At 38.7% G+C, this 21,472-nt stretch overlaps 1 protein-coding gene across 1 annotated transcript; it reads right to left on the bottom strand.

Moving 5' to 3' along the window:
* Window positions 1–1,246: 1,246 nt before the first annotated feature.
* LOC137843609 (uncharacterized) lies at window positions 1,247–9,092 on the bottom strand. The gene is made up of 12 exons (XM_068659051.1): window positions 9,033–9,092; window positions 8,738–8,878; window positions 8,203–8,493; window positions 7,706–7,897; window positions 7,021–7,188; window positions 6,701–6,841; window positions 5,510–5,702; window positions 4,663–4,749; window positions 3,292–4,053; window positions 2,513–2,599; window positions 1,697–1,843; window positions 1,247–1,413 (listed from the first exon to the last, which is right to left on the bottom strand). Exons 1-9 carry the CDS (start codon window positions 9,090–9,092, stop codon window positions 3,833–3,835), a joined length of 1,494 nt encoding a protein of 497 aa, XP_068515152.1. The 3' UTR covers window positions 1,247–1,413; window positions 1,697–1,843; window positions 2,513–2,599; window positions 3,292–3,832.
* Between the last annotated feature and the right edge of the window lie 12,380 nt (window positions 9,093–21,472).

Here is a 21,472-nt window from a genome sequence, read left to right as displayed (position 1 = left end):
TGTCATTTCACTACTTGGATGTAGTAATGTAGGCTAAAATCTTGTCACTTAAATTACTGTATTGCTTTCTCTCTCAACTTTCTCTCTCAATTTAATGAGCCTTTGGTATGAAGAGGAAAAACATAGTCTCATAAAATGAAAACACAAGATTTATTTTGGTGTAAAGCCTGAAGACAAAAGCAGAGGACCAAGAAGTCTTCTGAATATCATTAAAACTTTTTACCTAGGGCTATCTTCTCTTCTAATGCCTGTATTTGCCGTACCAAATGGTCTTTTTCCAAACTAGTTAATTCAAGGTGGTCAAAAAGTAAGTCTTCACTGCCTTTACTCTTCAAAAAGCAGTGTTCACCTTCTATGATATCCACCAGCTCTTCAGTTAATGTGTCCACTTTATCCTCAAGTTCTGAAGAGGTCAAGTAAGTGCAGCTCTCCTCTGCTGAGCTAAAGAAATGGAATGCTTAAAATCAGACAAAGTGACACTGATGGTGCTATCTGTAGACTTTTCACAAGACCAAGCCAGAAAGATCAATTTCACAGAAATTTAACTTCTGTTACTCAAAAGATGATAGCTTAGAGAGAAGCAATCAGTCTTTGTAACAAGCAGGCAACACATTCAGCCTGTCCTTTATACAGTGTCAGTAGACGTAGCAGGTTGTGGAAATTGGTTTTGTAGTGTAGAGTGAGGTCATAATGAAGAGGTGTCATGATTTGCTTCATTTAAAACCCCCCAGATCGTTTGATTGTTGATATCTTAATACAAGAGTTCATAATACATCCTCTCAAATCATTCTTACCGTGTCCTCCATCCCAAACTGCCCTTTTCATAGCTGCTTAAGGCATGAAGGAAATGTTCTTTCATCTTCACAAACAACTTGCCATTTAGTGGTTCCTCAAATGTGTCATACAATAAGCACAGAAGTGGAGAGAGCAAATCAGTGTTAATTTTAAAAACCATTTATTGACTCCTTAAATACATTTTTTCATGGTGCTACGTTTTATACTGTCCCAGTGATTGGCATGAGGCCCAAAATCTCTTTCAGAAAGTTTTTTTCAGATAAAAATAACAGCCTCTGATATTATTTCTGTGGCTTTTAGATTCAAACAGTCACATGCTTGTCCGGACACCTATAAGCAGGTTTGAATTGCAATTTAGCAATGAAATCAGAATAAGGATGGTGAGTTTTCAACCAGACCAGGACTCATGACCTTTTTTATTACCTTCTCAAAGGCTTCCATCCCTGTGAAGCTTTTTGCTTTTACCTCAAAAAGTTGTGAGATCAGAGTTATTTCTTCCTTGGAGAATGGTTCTTCCTTTAGTAACATCTGAGATATCCCAGAGGATTTTTCACCCTGGAGAACTGTTGACAGCTGGAGTCTAAGAAAGAACATTTCACCAAGGCAAGTCTTTAGCGCCTAGAAAAAGAGAATACAGTTTATGGTGGATTTTTGTTGTTGTTGTTGTTTTCTTGCTGTTTTACAGCTGAGGTGAAGCTGCATTATTTAGATGTTGAATGTGAACAACCTTTGTGCAACAGTGATGGCAGTTCAGATAACAGCCTTTAACCATCTGTTTTTTCACCTTTGATTTTTGTTTTTAGAAGTTGTACAAAACTGTTAAAAACACCTTCTTTTAAAAATGGTGCTTTTTTTCCTGACACTGCTGTGATGTAATTACATTTGGAACATATTGATGTACCTGATAAAAAAGCCTCAGAAAGATTGGGTTGGTGTCTTGGTTGAAGTCAGCGGCAGTGATATGAGCTAAACAGTGCACGAGGAGCAGGAGGAAGCTTCCAGCAGAACCCAGGCAATCCCTTAGAATGAACAGCTTGTTCTCTGAATTCTGAGAAAAAACAAATATCCAGAGTTGAGATAAGAGCACAGCAGCAGTCAGCTCAGCTGATGCAACTCCTCCAAGGGTTGGTCTCAATTTTACAGAAGTTAAAAGACTCAAACTAGAGAATGTTGGTTGGTGAATATCCATATACTAAAGAAAGCAGCATTGTCATAAGGCCTTCTGTTTTCCTTTGTGTGAAATCTAGCATATTCTCACATGAGGTGTTTCTAGAGTTTTATTTTTGTATTGTGCGCTTTAGAAAACTCCCTCAATGTCTTGGAATTTTAGAAATATAGAATCTGACTATTTAGTATTATTTAATTATAGTATATAAAATGCTGATCGGCTGTTGACTTCTATGAAGGTGACCTGTACGTAATTTCGTGTAACTTGAATATGAGAGACTCATAACCACAGCTTGTTTAATAAAGCATGCTTTGAGTATGACCGTCATACAAAACATTTCTTAAATCTCTGTATCCTAGAGTGCTCTATTAAGTTTACATTCAGAGATATCAATATAATGTCAATGGTATGCTTCAGATATTTTCCTAGAAAGCATCAAGCATACCCTGACTTAAAAATATGAACCATTTCTGCAATCTCCTCCCTAGTTCTCTAATTTAATGGATATGAAAATATTACACAGACTGGTTAGATGTGAAGTTGACACACCTGATAAAAGTAGCAGTTTCTGAAGGCATTGCCTGTGGCGTTACAGAGAGGTATGCTGGAGGCAACACACAGGTTAATTTCTGGAGCCTGCAAAAGGAAGGCAAATTGCTTCTGTAAAAAGTATGTATGCACATCAGATCTGCAAAGTAAGAGGGATTAATGGGTTATAAATTCATTTAAATGTCAGCTTTGATTTGCAGTCAGTACACAGAGCCAACAAATACCACAAGGAAATGGAGACTGTTTAAAAAACCCTTGCATATCACAGCAGTTCATCTTGCCAGTTCTCTAATTAAATAAATGAAAGTGTACTCTTGCCCTGGAGCTCTGACTGTAGTCACCATTATTTTTATTATTATTTATTTGATATTTTTATGAAAGACCCTGCAGAGTCTACCTTGACTGCAGCCATAATGTGCAAAAAACAGTAAAAAGAAAATGAGACGCCTTGCTCCAAATTACTAAAAAGGAAAAGCTTTATCCTAATACTAGTACTGCCTAATATTATGCATATGCAGCAATTAGGTAATGCAAGAATTAAGTGATGTGCTCAAGAAAGATGGCACAAGAAATAAAAGAATGGACCGTGGATCTTGTTGGGACAAAGATTTGACTTCAAAACCGTCCTATACCATTGTGGAGAAAACAAATGGATTGCACTTCCTGATGCTCTCACACTGGCTATTCTTTGCTTGATCTTACTTGATAGTTGGTGAAAGATTTTTTTGGATACCTGTATTCTTTTGAAGGCACTGAACACCAGTATCTTAAAAACTTACATCAATGTGAAGTCTGAGAAATTGCAGGATGGAGATGCCGTACTGATATATGACAAACTCCCTTGTAGAAAGAGTTGCAGAATCAACTACTATTAGTTCTCCTTCTTGATCCGTCAAGGTATCTTGTACGCCCTGATAAGAATTTGCTGTTTCTACAAAGAACAATAACATTTTGTTAAACTAAATAGTTGTTTTTTTTTTTTTTTTAATTTTGTTTGTCCAAGAGGGAACATTGCAACACAAGCATGTAATACGCTGCATTTCTCACCTTATAACACTTTGTCATTATTCAGTATAAAATTAAGCCCTTCTGATGCATTAGAAAATTTTTCAAGAGTCATGCCATGCTTTATTCTCATGCAACCCCCAAAACTTCGCTCTTCCTTCTGAAATTTCAGATAAGGTCTAAAATAGCGAGATGACTCGTGTGCCTCTGATTTCATCAGCAGCAACGTCTGAGTGATTCTGGGTCTGTCTTCCACTGCTACAGCACTTTCTTCAGAGGACAGTAAATCTAAGTTGCCTGTCCAGTAAAATCTTATCACAATAAAAACAACAAAATGAATGATAAAACCCAAATCATTACATTACATTCACCTTCTGACATTTCTTGTAAGAATGAGCAGAGATGAGGTTTACTTTTGTCCAGCTTTTGGCTTTGTAGTAATCCAGTTGCTGCCGCATGACTTTGGAGCTCATCATTGACATCTTTCAGAAGACCAAGAAGAAAAGAGGTTTCTAGATACTTAGTTTTATTACCATCTGTGTAAAGAAATACAGAAATGCTGCTTTCTTAAACAATCTATCTCTAAACCATCATTCCAAAAAGGAATTATATAAGCAGGGTGAGATGGGTAAATAGTTTTGCTGTTTGGAGCACAATACTGAAGTCTGGGCAAAAACATGTCAACATTTCAGAGAAAATCTCTCTTTCAAAAACACTTTACAGTATTCAGTTGGCTAGTTCTCTCTCTCTTTTTTTTTTTTTCATGTACCTCAAATACTATATGGAAGTCTTTGTTTACACAGGGAGATGGTACTCTCAATATCAAAACAAGCAAAAACTCAAAATCCTGCCCTCTCACACCAAAAAAAACAAAACCAAAAAAAAAAACAACATCAAAACAAGACCAAAACCTAAGTGCTTCTTATTCCCACAGATTTTGGTTGGGCTTCTTACAGAATACTCCTGGCAATTTTTCCTAACAGTGTTGTGTTTGTTTCCAGTGTGTCTTTCTTGATGAAAAAATAGATGATCTGCCTTTGAGTCTATAAATAATGTCTTTCTATTGCATATCTCACCTAATTGGTAGGATTTATTTTTTAACTAATGAATGCAACATTGATTGCAAAATGATTTAAACTTTTTACCATACAGAGGAGGTGTCGTGAACTGTGGATTCAGAAGAATAATTCTGGATGCCATCAGGTGTTCTGCCTGCTTCAGCACCTTGATGTCTGTGAGAGTAATATACACTAGTTAATAATTGCAAATAATTCCAGATGTTCCTAGCCATTCCTCTTGTTCCATAAGCTAGCCTTGATTTCTTTTGGTTTATTTCTCTGTGTTTAGTTGAATTCCAGGATTGTGTTACATACCACTTCATCGAGATAAGGGGTAAATAAGTAGCTGTTTGCTTCATAGAGAATGTGCTGGAAAACCTAAAGACTAAGCAATTGATCACAAGTGATAGTTCACCAGCTCCCAATAACTTTTTTTCTTTTTTTTCGGTCCAAAAAGGAGGAAATTCTGCTGCTTATCAAAGAGCTGCTGATGTTTCAAGAGAATCCCTGGACACGTGCTTAATGCTAAGGATGGAAGAAATTCAGCTCTGAAGATGTATAAAGATTATCTAGGTGAGAATTATATTCTTGCCAGAAAAAGCAATCACCCAGGTAAGTATCCAGATTTATACTTCAATTTCAATAATATCCATTAATTGAGAGGATGCTAATATAGTCCTAGCTGTAAAATGCCTTTTTAATGTAAACTCTTCACGCTGGCTCAGTTTCTAGGATGGTTAGTTGGGAGAAAGATGTTTTATTTTCAGAAACACATAAAGCCTTCTTCATCTTATACTGTTAACTATTGTCTGAGTTCCACCCCACCTCTTCCCTATTCTTCCCATTTCCAAAGCATTAATGCCCTCCAGGAAATATATGAAGATCAAAAAGGAATGATAAGTCACTTGAGTTTCTTATGACAAACTGAGCTTACTCTCAGTCAAGAACTCTAAGAACTCGTTATCTGCCTTATGATGTGTCCCTGGAATCCAGAAAGACTTGGTGATGGACAACGGAGGACTGTTGGTTTGCTGCATCTTTATTTCCTCTTCAGATCTCATTCTCAGCTTTTCCAGATCTGGATGAAAATCCTTCCCTTTTGTTTCACTGCGTATATTCATGAAGTTCTACAAAGAAAGGTAAGGAGGTGTAAAAGTGCCTATAAAATTCATAATGATAATTAGTTTTCTTTATTTTTAACTACTTCTCTGGCATAAATTCAGGCTTTGTGTATTAAAAACTTATGTTCTCTCACACTGCCAATGGCAAGAAAAAAAGTATTAAGAAGCAAATACAGAGACATCCAGCAGGCTTTCACCTTAAGGAGCTCATTTTTCAGGCTGTATATGCTTTGCTTAGGGCAGACACTAGTTGCTTAGCTTGCCTTCTGCTGTTAAACTTCTCAGACTGTACAGTGATTAGTACTTTGGACTACATATGGCATTTCTGGGTACCAGTCCTCAGTCTCTAAATAACTGAAAATCAGGAAAAAAGCAACAAACAAACAAAAACAGCAGCCAAACAATGCCCAGAACAAACACAAAACCACTGCAGGGTGGAGTGGAGTGGTTATGTGATGTGGTCAGGGAGTACCCTCCTATCATGCTGCTTAGGGTGTGCTGTTGAATCAAACCCTGTGTGCTTCATCCTCCTTTTCAGCTCTCCACACAGCAGGTGATTCTGCAGCTTTGCTCTTTCATCTGGTACTTGCCATATGTGAGATTCTCTGAGGTCCAGATACTTCTCTTGAAGGTCTGCCAGAGACCTTTTTTTTTTTTTTTTTTTTCTTTCCTGATGTTTCTTTTGTTTTCAAGGTAGCTATTTTCTTCTCTTAAGAAGAAAACTGTTAAGCTCTTTCTTCCCTTATGCTTTCACTTGGGAGGATAGCTACTTTTAAAAGCTGTGTTTTTCCTGTCCCTTTCAAGCTTCTTCAAGTTTTGTATTGCTAATCTCTACATTCAACCAATGTCTTCATACATCTGTTGTGATTATCATAGTACAGAACATAATCCACATAACTAGCTGCATTCACAGTCTCTTTAGCATTACACCATTAATCTTATATATTGTGCATATGATGCAGCCTGTTCAATTGGAAAACTTTTGGGATTTAAGCTTTTCTAACCTGCAGTGGATCAAAGTTACTTGAAATATTCTTCGTTCTTTTATTTCCCAGGAAGAGTTTCAGTTGATCCTTCAGCCTTCTAATTTTCTGCTCTCTGAAGTTTTTCAGTTCATTGGTTATGTTGTTAGCTTCATTCAAAAACTACAGATCATACATATGGGAAAAAAAAAGAAAAAAAAGCACGAAAAAGGACGATAAGATTCTGGTATTGTTCTGGAAAGGGTGATACTTGCAGAACAGAGTCCTCTACAGAGTAACAGTAGCAATGCAAATTAGCATTTTCTGAATAAAATCAACAGGTAACATATTTTCAGTTTTACCTTCTCCTGGAGGTAGCCCTTTAGGCTTCTGCCTATTTCCTTAAACTGTGCTTCCCTCAGCTGTAATAATCTTACAGCTTGTATATATTCAAGCACTAACAAGGTATACTCGGTGTTGTTCTTCAGCAGATACAACGTGCCCCACAGGTCATCATCGATTGATAACTCCTGAAAGATAAAATGGTGATGTGAAATATAGTGTGATTCTGATCACATACCATGCTATTTGGTTATCTTACTTTTTGTGCATTTCATTGAGAACAGACAGATTTAAGAGTCAGAGTTTTTGAAAATGATGTCAAAGGCAGTGAAAAATGGATAACAGTATTTTTCAGTTCCATGCACCCTGAATTTTTGTTATTTAAAAATAAATAAATAAATAAACTGTCAAAAGTAAGTTTAAGATCATCAAAGGAGCCTTAAGTAAATTTCTGTTAAGAAATGAATTTGAAGTGTCTGATCTTTAGTAGCTAAACCCATGATATTTTCAATTTCTTCATATACACAACTGTTGCAGATTACAGTATGTTGTTATTATTATTATTATTATTTTAAATCTGGAGCAAGCTGTCCATTTGCTATAAACAGAAACAATTCCTCAGGAGACATTTATAAACTTTAAAGCTTTGTAACAACACACTGGAGGAGTTCCAAATTCTAAACCGAAGTATCAGGAGAATATTACTTCTACAGCAAGCTGTTCCAGGCCAGTGCCCTCCCTTTGGGACCTCAGTGTAGCCTTCTGGAGCCTGTAGCAATCTTGCAGCATTACGACTGTTTGCCGCAGGTGTCTTTGAGATAGGATGAAATATGCCACCAAATTCCCTAATTCTTCTCCTTCGGTCCCTTGGATCACTTGCATTTCTTTGGCTTGTATCTGTGAAGAAAACATTACAAAATCATATAGATTCTGTTACTTGCAGAGTTGTGAAAGTGTGGAAATATTCCAATTCTCACTGCAGGTTTGCAAATAGGAGTCCAGGGAAAAAAATAGAGAACTACCCTGAAGAATAATGGAACACATCAAATTAAAATGGGACTTTAGAAAGATTCCCAAAGCATGTCCTGCTAGAGCTGGAAAATCCTTTCTTGCATAATGACTTGAATAGTTGTGAACCACATAAAACACTGCTGAACCTAAAATAACCAGAAATTTTACTGAAGCCTCATCCCACCACATACCTCTGTTAGCAAATGAAAATATGAATGCTTCAGCTGATGTACCTTTTCTTCCGTCTGTGTGTGAAGTTCCAGTCTAAATTCTGCCTGCATGTTTCTCAGCACAGCTTCTGACTCTTCCTTTAAACCAACAAGTAAATCCCCTTCCTGATGATGCTTCTGGAGGAAAGCCAGAGCTCTTGCCATTTGCTGTTTCTCTTTACTCTGAGCAACCTCCTGAGCTACTCTTTCACCATTAGTTTTGTAGTCAAAGCTGTTCAGGATCCTTGTCACGCTTTCTGGCCAAGTCAGAATCTGAAGAAGGGAAGTACAGAGCTATGAGCAAATGAATTTTGTGTACAGAAGTGAACTTGCTCTTGCATTGGGGTTGTAGTGGGTACAGCTGGTAAGGCTTTGGCTGTGGGGATGCCCTGTTTAGGACATTCCTGTAACTGCACTGTAGGTCAGGGTGGGCAGCTGCAAGCTTACAGGTTTTCTGAATTACCACAAGGCTTTTGCAGGTGAGGGGTGAGGTGTGAAAAGCATGAACTGCCTCTACCTGAAGGTTGTTGTAGAGATCCAGGACTCTGTACAGACATGCTTGCCTCAGAGCTTCCAGCTTTACTATCTTCACTGCAGAAGCTTGTAGTATTTGAGTTAGAGAGTCTGGAGAAAGCTTGACTTCCTGAGAATGTGGTTTCTGTTAAGTGAAAGAGGAAAAAAAAAGAAAAAAAAAAAGGATTTTCTACACCAACAAATAGCACCATAGTTACCAGAACTAGAGAAGCCTGATTTCCTATGGACTTGTGGTGGGAAATGTGGGTCAGTTTGGAGTAGTCTAAGTTCTAAGTTACTAGTCTAAGTAGATTTAGTTCCTCCAAGTTTATAGGGGCTCCAAGGGAAACTTTATCCATATAGGTCTTTGCTGGATGAGTGTTTTGGTACCTAGTAAGGCATGAAGTCACGCTGAAGTTTTGCCTCAGAGGGGTATGTAAATTCTCTGTTTCTCCTCTGCTTGTCTGTTTGTTTTCATAAAATTTACGGGTGCTTTATTTCCTGAGCCCTTTATGCCCCTGCAAAGTTAGATGAAATCAGACAATGGATCAAGAAGTTTGTCATTAGTGTAATGTGAGGCAGACATCTGCTCTCAGAACAGATTTATATGGTCTGACTGGAGAATGACTCTGCCATATTAAAACCCATGTGTATAAACAAGGTCATCTCAAAGGTGGAGCTTGCCCACAACAGAAGCCCTATGCCTAAGTTACCTGACCATCTTTTAAGCTATCTCTCCAGTGTTTTCCTGTCAGACCATAGCATGAAGTCTGTGGTTATGTAGACTCATAAAAACTAAAAGAAAAGCACCATTGGTGGGCACTGAGACTGCAGAAATGGCAGTGGCCCCTTCTACAATGTATACAAGTGTAAAGGAGATGTTAGCGCAAAGTATTTTGAGGAAATATTGTTATTATAACAGGGAACTTTTCTACTTTCAAATCCTCAATTGTTGTCTACTAGTGATGCTCTCCTAGCAAAGCCCAGGGCGCACTAGAGGAAAACCAGCATGTTGTAATTGTAGATGCAGTCAGTGTTATAAAATCCTAAGATACTGGAGGATGGAACAAGGACCATTAAAGCAGCATGAAGAAAAAAAGAAAAGCTACATTCATACATGTGAGCAAGGGAAAAACAAACTCAGGCGGTAAACTGGCTTAGAAAGAAAAAGGAAAGAAAAAAGCTTTGTGCTGGTAATGTCACTATTTTTTCCTGTGTAATGATAATTTAAAATTTAGATGACTTAACCTATACTTAAGCAATAAAAATATGTAGTAAAAAAATGTACTGAGGCGGTGAAATATGTGGTGCAATACAAAGAGACCCAAACACTCAAGTTGTGCCTGTAGCTGCTCTGATAATACAGCCACCTATGTAATGCCTAAAGCTGATGTGTATGCCTATACCTTCCAGTGAAGGTTGCATTCATCCTTCAAAGCAGTGAAGTGACAAGAGTAGGAGTAGCATAAGCAAAATGCATTGAACTTACTTCTTGTTCAGTGAAGTCAGAGTCTGGGATCTGAAAACCAGCACCACAAATTGACAACTGGTCTGGGATTTCTTCCAGAAAATGTAAGGTCTGATGGGGTGCTGTTAAACGAGAGCTGAGGCCAGAATGTTTGATTTCTTCCCGATGTTTCTGATAGAGGACTTGTTCGTTACGGTGGTGGTGTTCTGACAGTTCTTTCAGGAGTGAGTCCTTGGTGATGACTGCTTCTGTTCTTCTACTGGTCTTTCCCTGAAAACATAGACAGCCCAACTGCAACATCTTCATGATCAGGAGCATCAAAGGGATGAGAAATGAGTCACACTGAGCTTTAAAAATAGCCAGAAACCAGATCTCCAAGTTCATTTAAGTAACATAAGTAGACTGATTTACTGTAGGATTATGTACCCACAAGTTACTGAAAATAAAGCCACTGATTCTTGTGCCTTAACATTGAGAAGGGAGCATAATTTTGTTTTTGTTCTGCTTTGCAGTAGTCAGAACAGAAGGTTCCTTTAACAAACTCCTTTTTGCTTTTATTTACTTTTCTGAAGTGATGAGGGATAATTGAAAGGAAATCAAAAAGAAAACAGAAAACTTTATTTTCTTGTGTATCAGCTGAGCACTCTAAGTTGATATGGTACCAGCCTTACCCCATTTCCTTTATGGTATTCATCTTCCTTAGTCTTGGATGATTCATAAAAAAATGCACTTATTTCTTCCATCATTAAAGACAGTTCCAGGTGTAACAGTTCAGAAGCATGCTTCTCTAATAAAAACCTGTGACCAGACATGCATGAGACAGGACTGAAGATTCCTACTTTGTATACTGTGTGTACTTCCTCATTACTACGTGGCACTTGTCATGGCTGTGTGTATATTGCCTGAGAACAAACAGTGGGCTGTAACAGGTACCTTACATTGAGCCACCCATAAAACCCAAATGTAAGCCTTTTGGGGGCAGGGGAAATACCTCTAAGCTCATGTAGAATATATATTTTATAAGTAAAAATACAGAGGCAATTAAACGAGGCACAATAACCATTCTATGATTCTATGAATAAGGTTCTCTTACTTTGTCTGGATTTCTTGTTGTACAAGGCTGATCTTTTGTGAATGTGAAGTGGGCAGAAGAGCTGATACTGTGGAAGCCGAAGCAGTTTCCTGACTTGCTTCAGTCCTTAATGCCTCTGAATGAGCAGCAGATGCTTTTAAAGTACTTCTTGATGAGTACCCTGTAGAAGAAATCAGGGAATATATTTACTGCCGAACCATTATTTTTGGAGTACGGTTAAGCCCTCTTGCACTGTTAGAATTTTTTCCCTTTAATTCTACAGTATGCAGTAGTAAAAGTAGCAGTGTTCCTGGCTGGAAGGAAACCAAATGGCCTTTCGGAAGGTCATTCGTCAGTCCATTCTAGTTACATTTCTGCAAAAGAGCATTTTACCAAAATAGATACAGTTATCAAAAGTGTAGCTTATCAATAATTCCTATACGGTTGCCTTGAATTGGACACAAGAATCCTGAAAGTCTGTATTGCTTATTGAGAAAGGAAACTGCCTATATCACATACTTCCAATTAACTGTATGGTAATTAGCATACCGATATGTCTTCAGCAGCTGAACAACTTGCATTTTATATCTCCATTTGCTCATACTGAGCAGGTAGACCTAAAAGCCTCGTCAAAATGTAATTGAAAATTTGCATGTTCTCAGCAGGGGAAGTAAAAGCTTTGCTATTGATTTCTAGGTTTTGAACCATGTTTTCAGATGTCAAACTGAGGTTAGGTTTTCTGGCCTGCTGGAGTTGCTGGACTAAAAACATGGAGTCAACTCAGATTCATGAACACAACGAATTTTTTTGATTTCCAAAGATTAAATCATCTTAATTAGGTTATCCAGGTAAGCCAGCTGTGCTCCAATGCATAAAAAATGTACAAAATCAGATAGTACCACCATTTTCTCAGTCTTCCCTTTTAATGTTAACTGACTTTCAGCTTATAACAAGTTAGTCTAATGAAATCACTTTTATTCTTATGGGAACTCTATACGTGGGCAGAAAGAGATGGATTGTTTTGCAACATATGCATTAACTTTTGTGAGGCCTGGAAAGAGAACCTTTAAGCTTTGGTTTCAGGCCTGATCCCACCTGGCAGCAAGTGTACACAGATGATAAAGGGTTTAAGTCCCAGGAGATTTTTAGTACTTACAAAATGGAGCTGAAGTCTGGTTTCCAGCTGTCAGATGGTAGTATCTCTTCTAGCATTTCAAAGTTGAAAAGTTCCAATATGTCTTTAAAGACCAGAGTAAAATAAGATAACTGAGAGTACCAATACTTCCCCTCTTACCGGGTGTCTCAGGTGATGCACTACTTCTGCTATCTTCTTCCAGCATCTGAACTACAGACTTGAGCAGAGGGATCAGATTGTGATGGATGTCCTTGCATGGACTGTATGAGATCCTACTACTGCCATAAAATCTGGTTGTCTCATAGTTTTCAAAGCATTGTTGTGAACCAGAGAAAAGCACCTGAAATAGCACAAAGCAGACAAAAGACAATACACACAACTTGTGTTTCATGTCTGTCAAAAAGCCCATAGGAAAAGCATCCCGGTGATCTTTGCCTTCTCATGAAAACCTTACACAGTTGGTTTGTAGCCATCCTATGCAAACTGGTGACCCAATAAGATGCTACCGCAAGCTTGTCTCAGCAGTTCAAAAGCCTTTTGCAATGGTTGTGGTCCCACAGCACCCAACTCTGATTTTTCTGCATCCTTCAAGCTCATCTGAATGTTGTAAGACAAATGATTTGAACTGCGTTACTTGTGTTTAATGTCCTCTGTTTCTCTGGAATCCATTTGTAAGTGCCGTACATCTGATAAAATGTTTTCTGTTCAACATTGTGGTCTAATAATCCTGCCTCATTTAGACTAATAAGCTGAAATTCAGTTAATAGTTAATGTCTCATGGGGATGGAAGAGCAGAAGAGGAAGAGAGATAGCTCCAAGGGAGCTTTAAAGGAAGGACTGAAGAAAAAGGAAGAAGATTAGAAAAATGTGTTAATTTGAAGCTATTTTTATGCAAGTAGTCCAAAATAGAATACAGAAGCCAACTGATATAAGTATCAGGTCCTGAGTCTATTGAATTGATGGAAAGATGCTCATGTCAAGAGGATTCAGGCCTACAGTACTTTAGACATTATAAGGGATGGGATTTGAAAGATCCCTTGAACACAGGGGCAATTATGATCCTTTGCACTCAAGCATTTTTGAAAATCACTTTTTCATCCTTGGGGAAAAAAATTTCACAGTAATTATGGAGTGTCCAATCTCTTGCTTCTTCCCTACGAAGGAAAGAGCTTCAGGTGTCCAGGTGTTTAAAATCTTCATGAAAATAGAGAAGCTGAGAACTTTTTTCTAACGTTGCTGTGGGAAAAACTGCCTTTGAAATTAAACTTTATTTACCTTTAAATGTACTTTATAAATGAAATTCTCATTTAAGTTTTTGGTTATTTTACAGGACTCTGATTTCTCGTGGAAGTGTTCTCAAGGATTATTCTCAGAATGTGGCAACTGTTCGTGCTTTTGTTAGAAAGTAAGTAACTTGACCAATTTTATGTGCCTGAGGGTGAAGTCAGTACCTTTGCCTGCTGGATCTGGATATTTGACGTGTCCCTCAAAAAATCCAGTTTGGTGTATGCAGTGTCCACACCAGCTTGTTGTTTTAGTATGTATTCCTGAAACTCAGAGGCTAGGGCAAATATGACCTGGAAGAAATGATACAAGATATAAGGGTACTTCAAGTCCCACCTTTCATTTTCTTTCTTAGACATAATATGGCAGGTCACTAGCTACAAAGCTGGCGTGACTGTATAATGGTTATAGAGCACTGGAATATGGGTATACACTAAAGAACAGAAAACAGTCATGAAAACTGCAAATGATGTAAAGAAGGGCCAAAAAAAAAAAAAAAAGGCAGTAAAAGGCAGTGACCTCACCTGTCTGAACATCAGGTTTGTTACTGCCTCAGTACTTGACACATGGCTCCTTTGCTTCTCTCTCTCAGTCATCTGCATGTACATTCGTTTTTCTTCTAGTTGCATCTTTTTAATGAAGTGCACCAGGTTTTCCATTGCCTTTCTGATCTCTGACAGAACCTGTATTTCCTGGTCCTTTTCATCTCTGTCAGCTGTAGACAGCAAATATTAGCAGTAGTACCCATCTGATAATCTAGTGGAAATTCACAGAGCAAATCTGAAACGAAACGCCTTCTAAATGTACTTTACCACATCTCTGTTCTTTATCTTTTAGAACAGCCCAGTTAACCAGATCCTACCTCTCTATTGTCTTGCTTCAGGAGGACATGAGGAGTTTCTAAGGTTTAAGCTAACCTGTTGGAGGGAGCAAGCATCACAGAAAATGATGCACAACCCTGCTTCCCTCTCTTCTGTTTGTAGTTAACCTTTTGTACCTTTGAATAGTAAGGGCAGTTCAGCGCCCAGCTGGCTGCTGAAATATTTTGAAGCTCTTCTCTCAGCTTCCTGCAGAGAGGATCCTTCAAGAAAATGGCACATTTCCTCAATGTCATTCATTTCCTCTTTGTATTTTATCTGTAAGAAATGGAGGAGTGTTTCAGATAATGCTGCAAACTTGTGCGATGGTGACTTCTTGTGTTGCTCTTTCCTCTGACAGACGAGAGCAAGAAGTTGTCTAATTTGGCTGTAGCTTTTTCCTAGCCTTTTAATTATTATTATTATTATTATTTTTGCATAGAAATTGATTGCAATCCCCTCATTTCTGATACTACTATGAATTGTGTTGTCCTTGGATGTATAGGCACATTCTGAGTTGGAACTGGTGGTTATTCTGTTATGAGGCTGGACACCAGTTAAGGTGAGAAAGGCTGCAGTGAAATAGTAACACCTCAGTTCACATTATAAGATTGTGCTATACTGGAGAGGGAAGTCACTTGGATTCAGACCAGCACCATCCTGTGTGCAACGTCAAATATCTCTTAATTTGATACATGTGGGCAAGACTTTTTAAAGAACTTTACTAAAGCCGGTTGCAAAAGGAATGCACCATACCTTCTGGGCCTTTCCCTCTTTTGCATCATGAATGACGTGAAGAAATAGAGAGCTCAGTTCTTTAAGAAGCCATTCTTCCTTTTTTATTCTTCCATGCCAGTATTTTTGCCTTGAATTTATTTCCTTTTCTAGAAGGTCCAGCTGAAAGGCAATGATAGAAATAATAGCTCAGATTTTGCAGGAAGGTGAAGGTAGATTATAAACTCCATTGAAGGTAGTGATGAAATCTCCATTCAGTGCTTTCAACAACAGAATATGTATCCAACTTGGTTGCCATGGGGGGTGAGTGCTTTGCAGTGCTAGGTCTGTGCATAATTCATGTTCAAAGTTATAACACAATGTGTACTTTGGGATAGGATATAAAAGAGAAGGTACAAAAAGCAGCAGCAGAAGATACAGATGGAAGGGAGAGAAAAAGGGATGATGACAAAAGGAGATAAGTGAAATGACATACATATATTTCAGTTCATCTTGTACTGAAAGAAAATATTATTTGTGGGGCATAAGAAGAGGTGAAATTGCCTCACAGTAGTGGAAAAACATACGTGTATCATCAAAAAGTTTCCCAAAGCTATCCAACCTGTTTTTCTGAAGCAGTAATTACCAGATCTGGATCTGCAGCTCTTCTTGGTAAAGCCCTGAAGGACTGGACAATAGGAATTACATTGTGTGTCCAGGGGTGGGTTTGAGCACCTATAACAGGTCCAAATTCACCTGTAACTGGACTTATGGCTCTGGCACCAATTGTGATAGGGACAAGGCCTGTGGACAAAGAAAAATTAAATATAATCCTTAGAATTTACACCACGATTAAAACTGTTCCAGCGGCATATCTAGTCACCAGCTTTTTTTCCCATTAAACTTAAAATAATAATAATAATGATTTCCAGTTTCCTAATGAAAACTGAGTTTTCCTGTGTTGTAAATGCTATTTACCAAATGCAGGAGAGTAGGACCAAGGACCTTCCCTTTCAGACAACATCTATTTACAGCTCACTCACTGAAAAGAACTTCCGAGTAGTTCTCTTGAAGAGTACAGTAGAGTTTTGGATGGCTGAGAGGCACAGTGTGATTTCATCTCAGTCCTAGCTCTCCTTCACCGTTTTTATAGTTGTGCTTGTTTTGAATATAAACACCATGTAAATTGATATTTTCCATTCAGTGTTGATGCAGTAACTAGTCTGCATTGGTAGGGTGATTTCCTGGGTCTGAAAATAACGTGAATATTGGTGGGGATAGAGCAGTCCCTGCCTCTTTATTGTTTACATTATCAAATTGAATTTCCTGCCTTACCTTTTCCATTTCCATCTTCCATGGTTCCTGCAAGTGGGGAAGGCTGTCTCGTATTCCTGTCACAGTCTATTCCCAGAATAGGCACCATCAGACTGGACCCACCAGGATCTGGGATTTTCATCCCGAACACTGCAGGGATCCACATCTCTGTGTTGGGGTATTTGACCATACCTAGTTTGCACAAAGAAAGAAACAAAGAAACAAACAAACAAAACAAAAAAGATATTTTGTGATGAAAAGAGGCTGGATGAATGCTCTTATTTCTGCTACAGCTTCCAACGAATACCTGGTTGAGTTCAACATAGGATTTGCTTAGGAGTGGCTATTTTGACCAAAAGCTTCCTAAGTTGTAACCTGCTTTTTTTTTTTTTTTTTTTTTTTCTTTTGACAAATCCTGTGATGGAATTGGGTTCATTGCTGCAGCTATGAATGTAATGACACCCCTTTACTCTTTAAAATGGACTGTTTTATACCTACCCAGATTACCACCGTTACTCTTGAGGTTTGAAGCTATTTCTTGTTTTTTCTTGAGGCTTTGCAAGCAATGCATTGCATGATATAACCTAGTGGTGGAAGACTTCTTCATATCTTCTACTGAAGCCTTTAGTGCTGCCAATCTGTCCGCTGCTAGACGGGTATCTTCCAAAACTGATGCCCTAAACAGCTTTAGGGCATTCACCACATGGGTTTGTGATTGCAGGCAGGCAGCTTCCAGCACCGCTTGGTAACTGCCACCGTGGGGCAGCACCTTGCCTCGCAGGAGATGAGCTCCATGTACCCGAGCAGTTTTCCCACTGAGGGGTTCGGTGAAGTAATCCCCAAGAAGCATTAGGTTTCCAGAAGGATCCACCAGCCCACCTACTGGTATAGCTTCTCCTGCAGTCAATAAATGGGAAATAAGAGTCAGAATATCACCAGACAGCTGCTCGTTATGCTCGGGTCCTTCCCGTAAAGAAGGCACAATGATCAAAGGCACATTGGAAGCAGAAATCGGTCTAATGAGAGAGACGTGAAAATAAAACACAAACATTTATGATCCTGGTTGTAAAATGGTTTGGCTTACAAAATGCTTTTAAATGAAGTATCCTAGTTTCTACTTCAGAAGATTAAGGCTCCCACTCCTTTTTCTGGGTGTTATATATCTTCGAAAGCGAATTACAAAGAATGTAAGTATGTGAAAATGCTTTCTGAAAATCTAGATCTTCACCCCCACCCAATAATGTATTTCTTGCTACTTTTTTTTTTTTTTTTTTTTTTTTTTAATTTTAATAGAGCAATTGGACCATCTTCAAGAGTCAAATCAACCTCAGTCATTTGTGTCATAGCTATATTCATTAATGAAGCACCTCAGATGTCTCTTATGGTTTCATTAGATAGTTTTATTGACTGTTAAAGTGATAAATTGTAAAGTAAAGTTACAGAAAAGTGAAGGAGTTCTGTCAGTAAAAGCTAAGTTGGGCAGTTGGCTCGACCAGACAAGGCAAAGGTAGAAGGTGACAGAGAAGGCTGAAAATGAAGGCTTTAGGCTCATTCTCCTCCGTGCCTGTAGTCAGGGAGTTAGGGGTAAAATGAACAACATGCCCCACATTTACCAGTTCATGAAGCATTCACCTACCAGTGCTTCTGTCCAAACCGACTCCGAGTATTGGAACAATCTTGCCTCCTTCTGGCTCAGTCATAGGCCCCCCAGTCTCCAGGGGTGTCAACATGCCAGTGATGGGGTTGAGGTACGTCCCTCCCACAGTCAGCTTTTGCCCGGTGTGAGGATGGATCGTAACCCCCAGCACGGGTACTTCTATTTCTGTCGCTGGATCTAGCATGAGCCCTCCCAGGGCAAACACTTTTTCAGGACACAGGACTGGAAGTTTTGTCTTCACGGGGAGGCCAGTGTCAGGACAAACCGGGTAAGGAATGTAGGGAAATATGGGCACTTCAGGCCTGTGCCGCTCACCTGCATGTAGAACCAGAAGAAATTTAACGTGGTTATGTGCACCAATGCCGATGGCAGGGAGGCATAGGAGCTCAGAATGAAGGCCATGGAGCTTTCAGAGAGTGCTTGTACTAAAGGCTTGTCATCTTCAGGTCCAGAATTGAATGAATGATTGTAAGTCCTCTGTTCTAGTTGTATGGTTAGGTTTTTAACTTCATTCTCGCTTTGCCTTTCCCTTAGAATGACAACCTTCTTGGCATATAATAGTTTTTTATAATTTAATGGGCAGATGGGCAGAAATAGGTCAGAAAAAAAGGAATTTTTCTAATACTTCTTATTCACAGTAAGTCTCGGATTTAGCTAAAGAGAAATATCTTCTAGTGCCCATGCTAATGAGAAGCTTTCTCAGATTTCCTTTAGTTTTAGTTTTTTTGTTAAGTTTAAAATTACATATAAGTAGGTGTTGTTTTTTTTTCTTTTACACCAGTGACCTTACCTGAAGCAGAATCAACAGTACAGACCAGCCTAGACCTGGTGGGATCATAGCCGATGTTCCCAGTTACGTGAAGTACCTTTCCAGTCTCTGGATGCAGGAAATGATTGCTCGGTACTGGCCCGGAGCTCTGGCTGGTCAGCAGCACGGTGCTCTGCGGGTTGGGAATTAGCAGTCCAGTGACAGGATCCACAGAGACAACCTCAGGTGCTTGGGCAGTGCCATTTGAGTCTAAAAGCAGTAGGGGGAAAAAAGCAGCAGTCTGTAATCCTTGCAGAAATCCACTTATCCACGAGGCTCATGGAGAAGGGTTGTTAGTTTATCAGAAATCATATTTGAGGGCAGAGATGGGGTGAGAATAAAGAAACTGATCTTTCTACTGCCTTTTACAGGTGTTGTCCACGGGGCACATGGGGACTTGAGCCTCTCTGAACCATGTCTGCATAAGTTTCGTAACAGTAAAGAGAATGATGTTTCATGAATGTGCTTTCGGGATTTTATATCTTATTGCCTTAGTCTGCAGCATTCATTTAAACATACAAAGTCTTTTTTTTTTCCCTGTTCCTTATAGAAGGGTGAAAGAAAGATGCCTCTCAGTGCTAGGGCACCTCTTACATTTTATTGTCTCAAAACACATGCAGCAATATTATAAAGGAGACAAACACATAAGAAAAACTTTAACTCATTGAGACTCGGCTACAGACTATTCACTCCCTTGCTGTGTTGCTAGGGGATGGTTAGTAAGTACCTGAAGATCTTGATGAACTTTGACATTCTTTTTGAGAAACAACATAGTCATCAGTAGAACTTTTTTTCTATGCTTTTGTTAGCAGCTCCTCTATTTATGAGTTGTTGGTGGGATCTCAATGAGGACTTCTTTTTTTAAGTGCATTCTTTCTTCACTTTGCTATCGGTTCTTTTGTGACCTATTTACAGAAGCATCAATAGCAGCATACCTGCTCGTGCCTGCCTATACCTCCTTACATGCTAACATCATTTTGAAATGAATTTCTAGAGGTTGTAGTTACCCACGAGTTCCTGCTTGGTAAGGATCTTGGTTTTAGCTTTGTTCAGAAGCTGAGCTCCTGTTCCTTCACCCAGCACTCCCCATGCTTTGAGGCGGTGACTCTCTGTTATTATTACGCTTGACATCCTGCTGCTTGCAGCATCTATTTGGGCTAACAGGCTGGAATTCAAGAGATAAAGATGGTTACTTGCCATCTGAAGATAAGGTAAAATAATTTCAAGGGAGCAGTGTAAGAAGAAATTTGAAGGACATATAAATGATCTCTGCACTTTGGCAAATACAGAGCTTGATGAGTATTTGCTTTGGCTACTGCAGTAAAAAATGCCACTTTCTCTTTTCTCTGTTTTCTTGTTAATCTCACAGTTCTGATTCTGACCACTGTAAGACCTGCCAGAACATGGGTGGTACACCATCTATAGCTCGCATGACATCCCAGAGACAAATCATTTGGTAGCAGAAGAAAACAACCTCAAAATACACTTGTCCTCTGTTTTCTGATGGGAGTGTCTTCAATTTACAGCTGTTTGAGATTTTCTAGCCTTCCTTTACAGAAATGTGAATATTATGAACTGCACTGTCTGATCTTCTGCATGAAGAATCAACTTTCACCTTCTGGATACAAGTGCTGCCAAACACAAGCCACCCAATCACCACAATGCTTTCTAGCTAGCAAATGGAAAGTTGCAGCGGAGTTTTTCAGCATGTTTATTACCTTGTACAGTCTAGCTGCGATGACATTGTTTGGCTTCCTCTACAAGCCACCTCATTTGTCAGCATCTCTGCTAGTCTCACTGCCTCTCGCAGCGCAGAATTGAAGGTGACATAATGCTCTTCCTGACATTTCAGGTCATGCTGCAGTAAGTGTATCTGTTTGTTCATACTTTCCTCGTATTCAGCAGCCAGCTGTTTCCTCTGCTGTATCTGTTCTTCTGCCTAAGTGGGATATAAGATCCAAATGTCATCTTTTGTTTTATCTAAATATAAACAGAAATTGCAACTTTTTCTCCCTTTATTAAAAATGACAAAGATTTGAAATAAAATATAATCTTAACCTGTTTATTTGAATTTGAGCATGCACGTGCTGATAACTCTAATATGCTGAGTTACAGTTACCTAGCTTGTAAGTGATAAGCATGTTTCCAGCTCTGAATAAGCTAGTAATTCAGGATATCCTTTTAACAAGTGCTGCAGAACTTCTACCAGGTCATTAAGGAAAAAAATATATACATATTTTCAACTCCTTACTGTGTAGAGTACACATTTTTCCAAGGGAGACAAGTGTATTTCTGTTTATAAGACATGAAATCATTTCATCCTTAGAACTTTTGTAAGAATGTAAACAAATCCAATTCTGAAGTGGAAAAAAGTTGTAACATGCTTATACAAACCTGTGCTGTTTTGAAAGCAGAAACCTCTGCTACTGA

The sequence above is a fragment of the Anas acuta genome, chromosome 23, assembly GCF_963932015.1.
Source record: "Anas acuta chromosome 23, bAnaAcu1.1, whole genome shotgun sequence".
In the NCBI taxonomy this organism is placed as follows: Eukaryota; Metazoa; Chordata; class Aves; order Anseriformes; family Anatidae; genus Anas; species Anas acuta.
The sequence above is the reverse complement of the archived record's forward strand: the minus strand, read 5'-3'. Positions and strand labels throughout refer to the sequence as shown.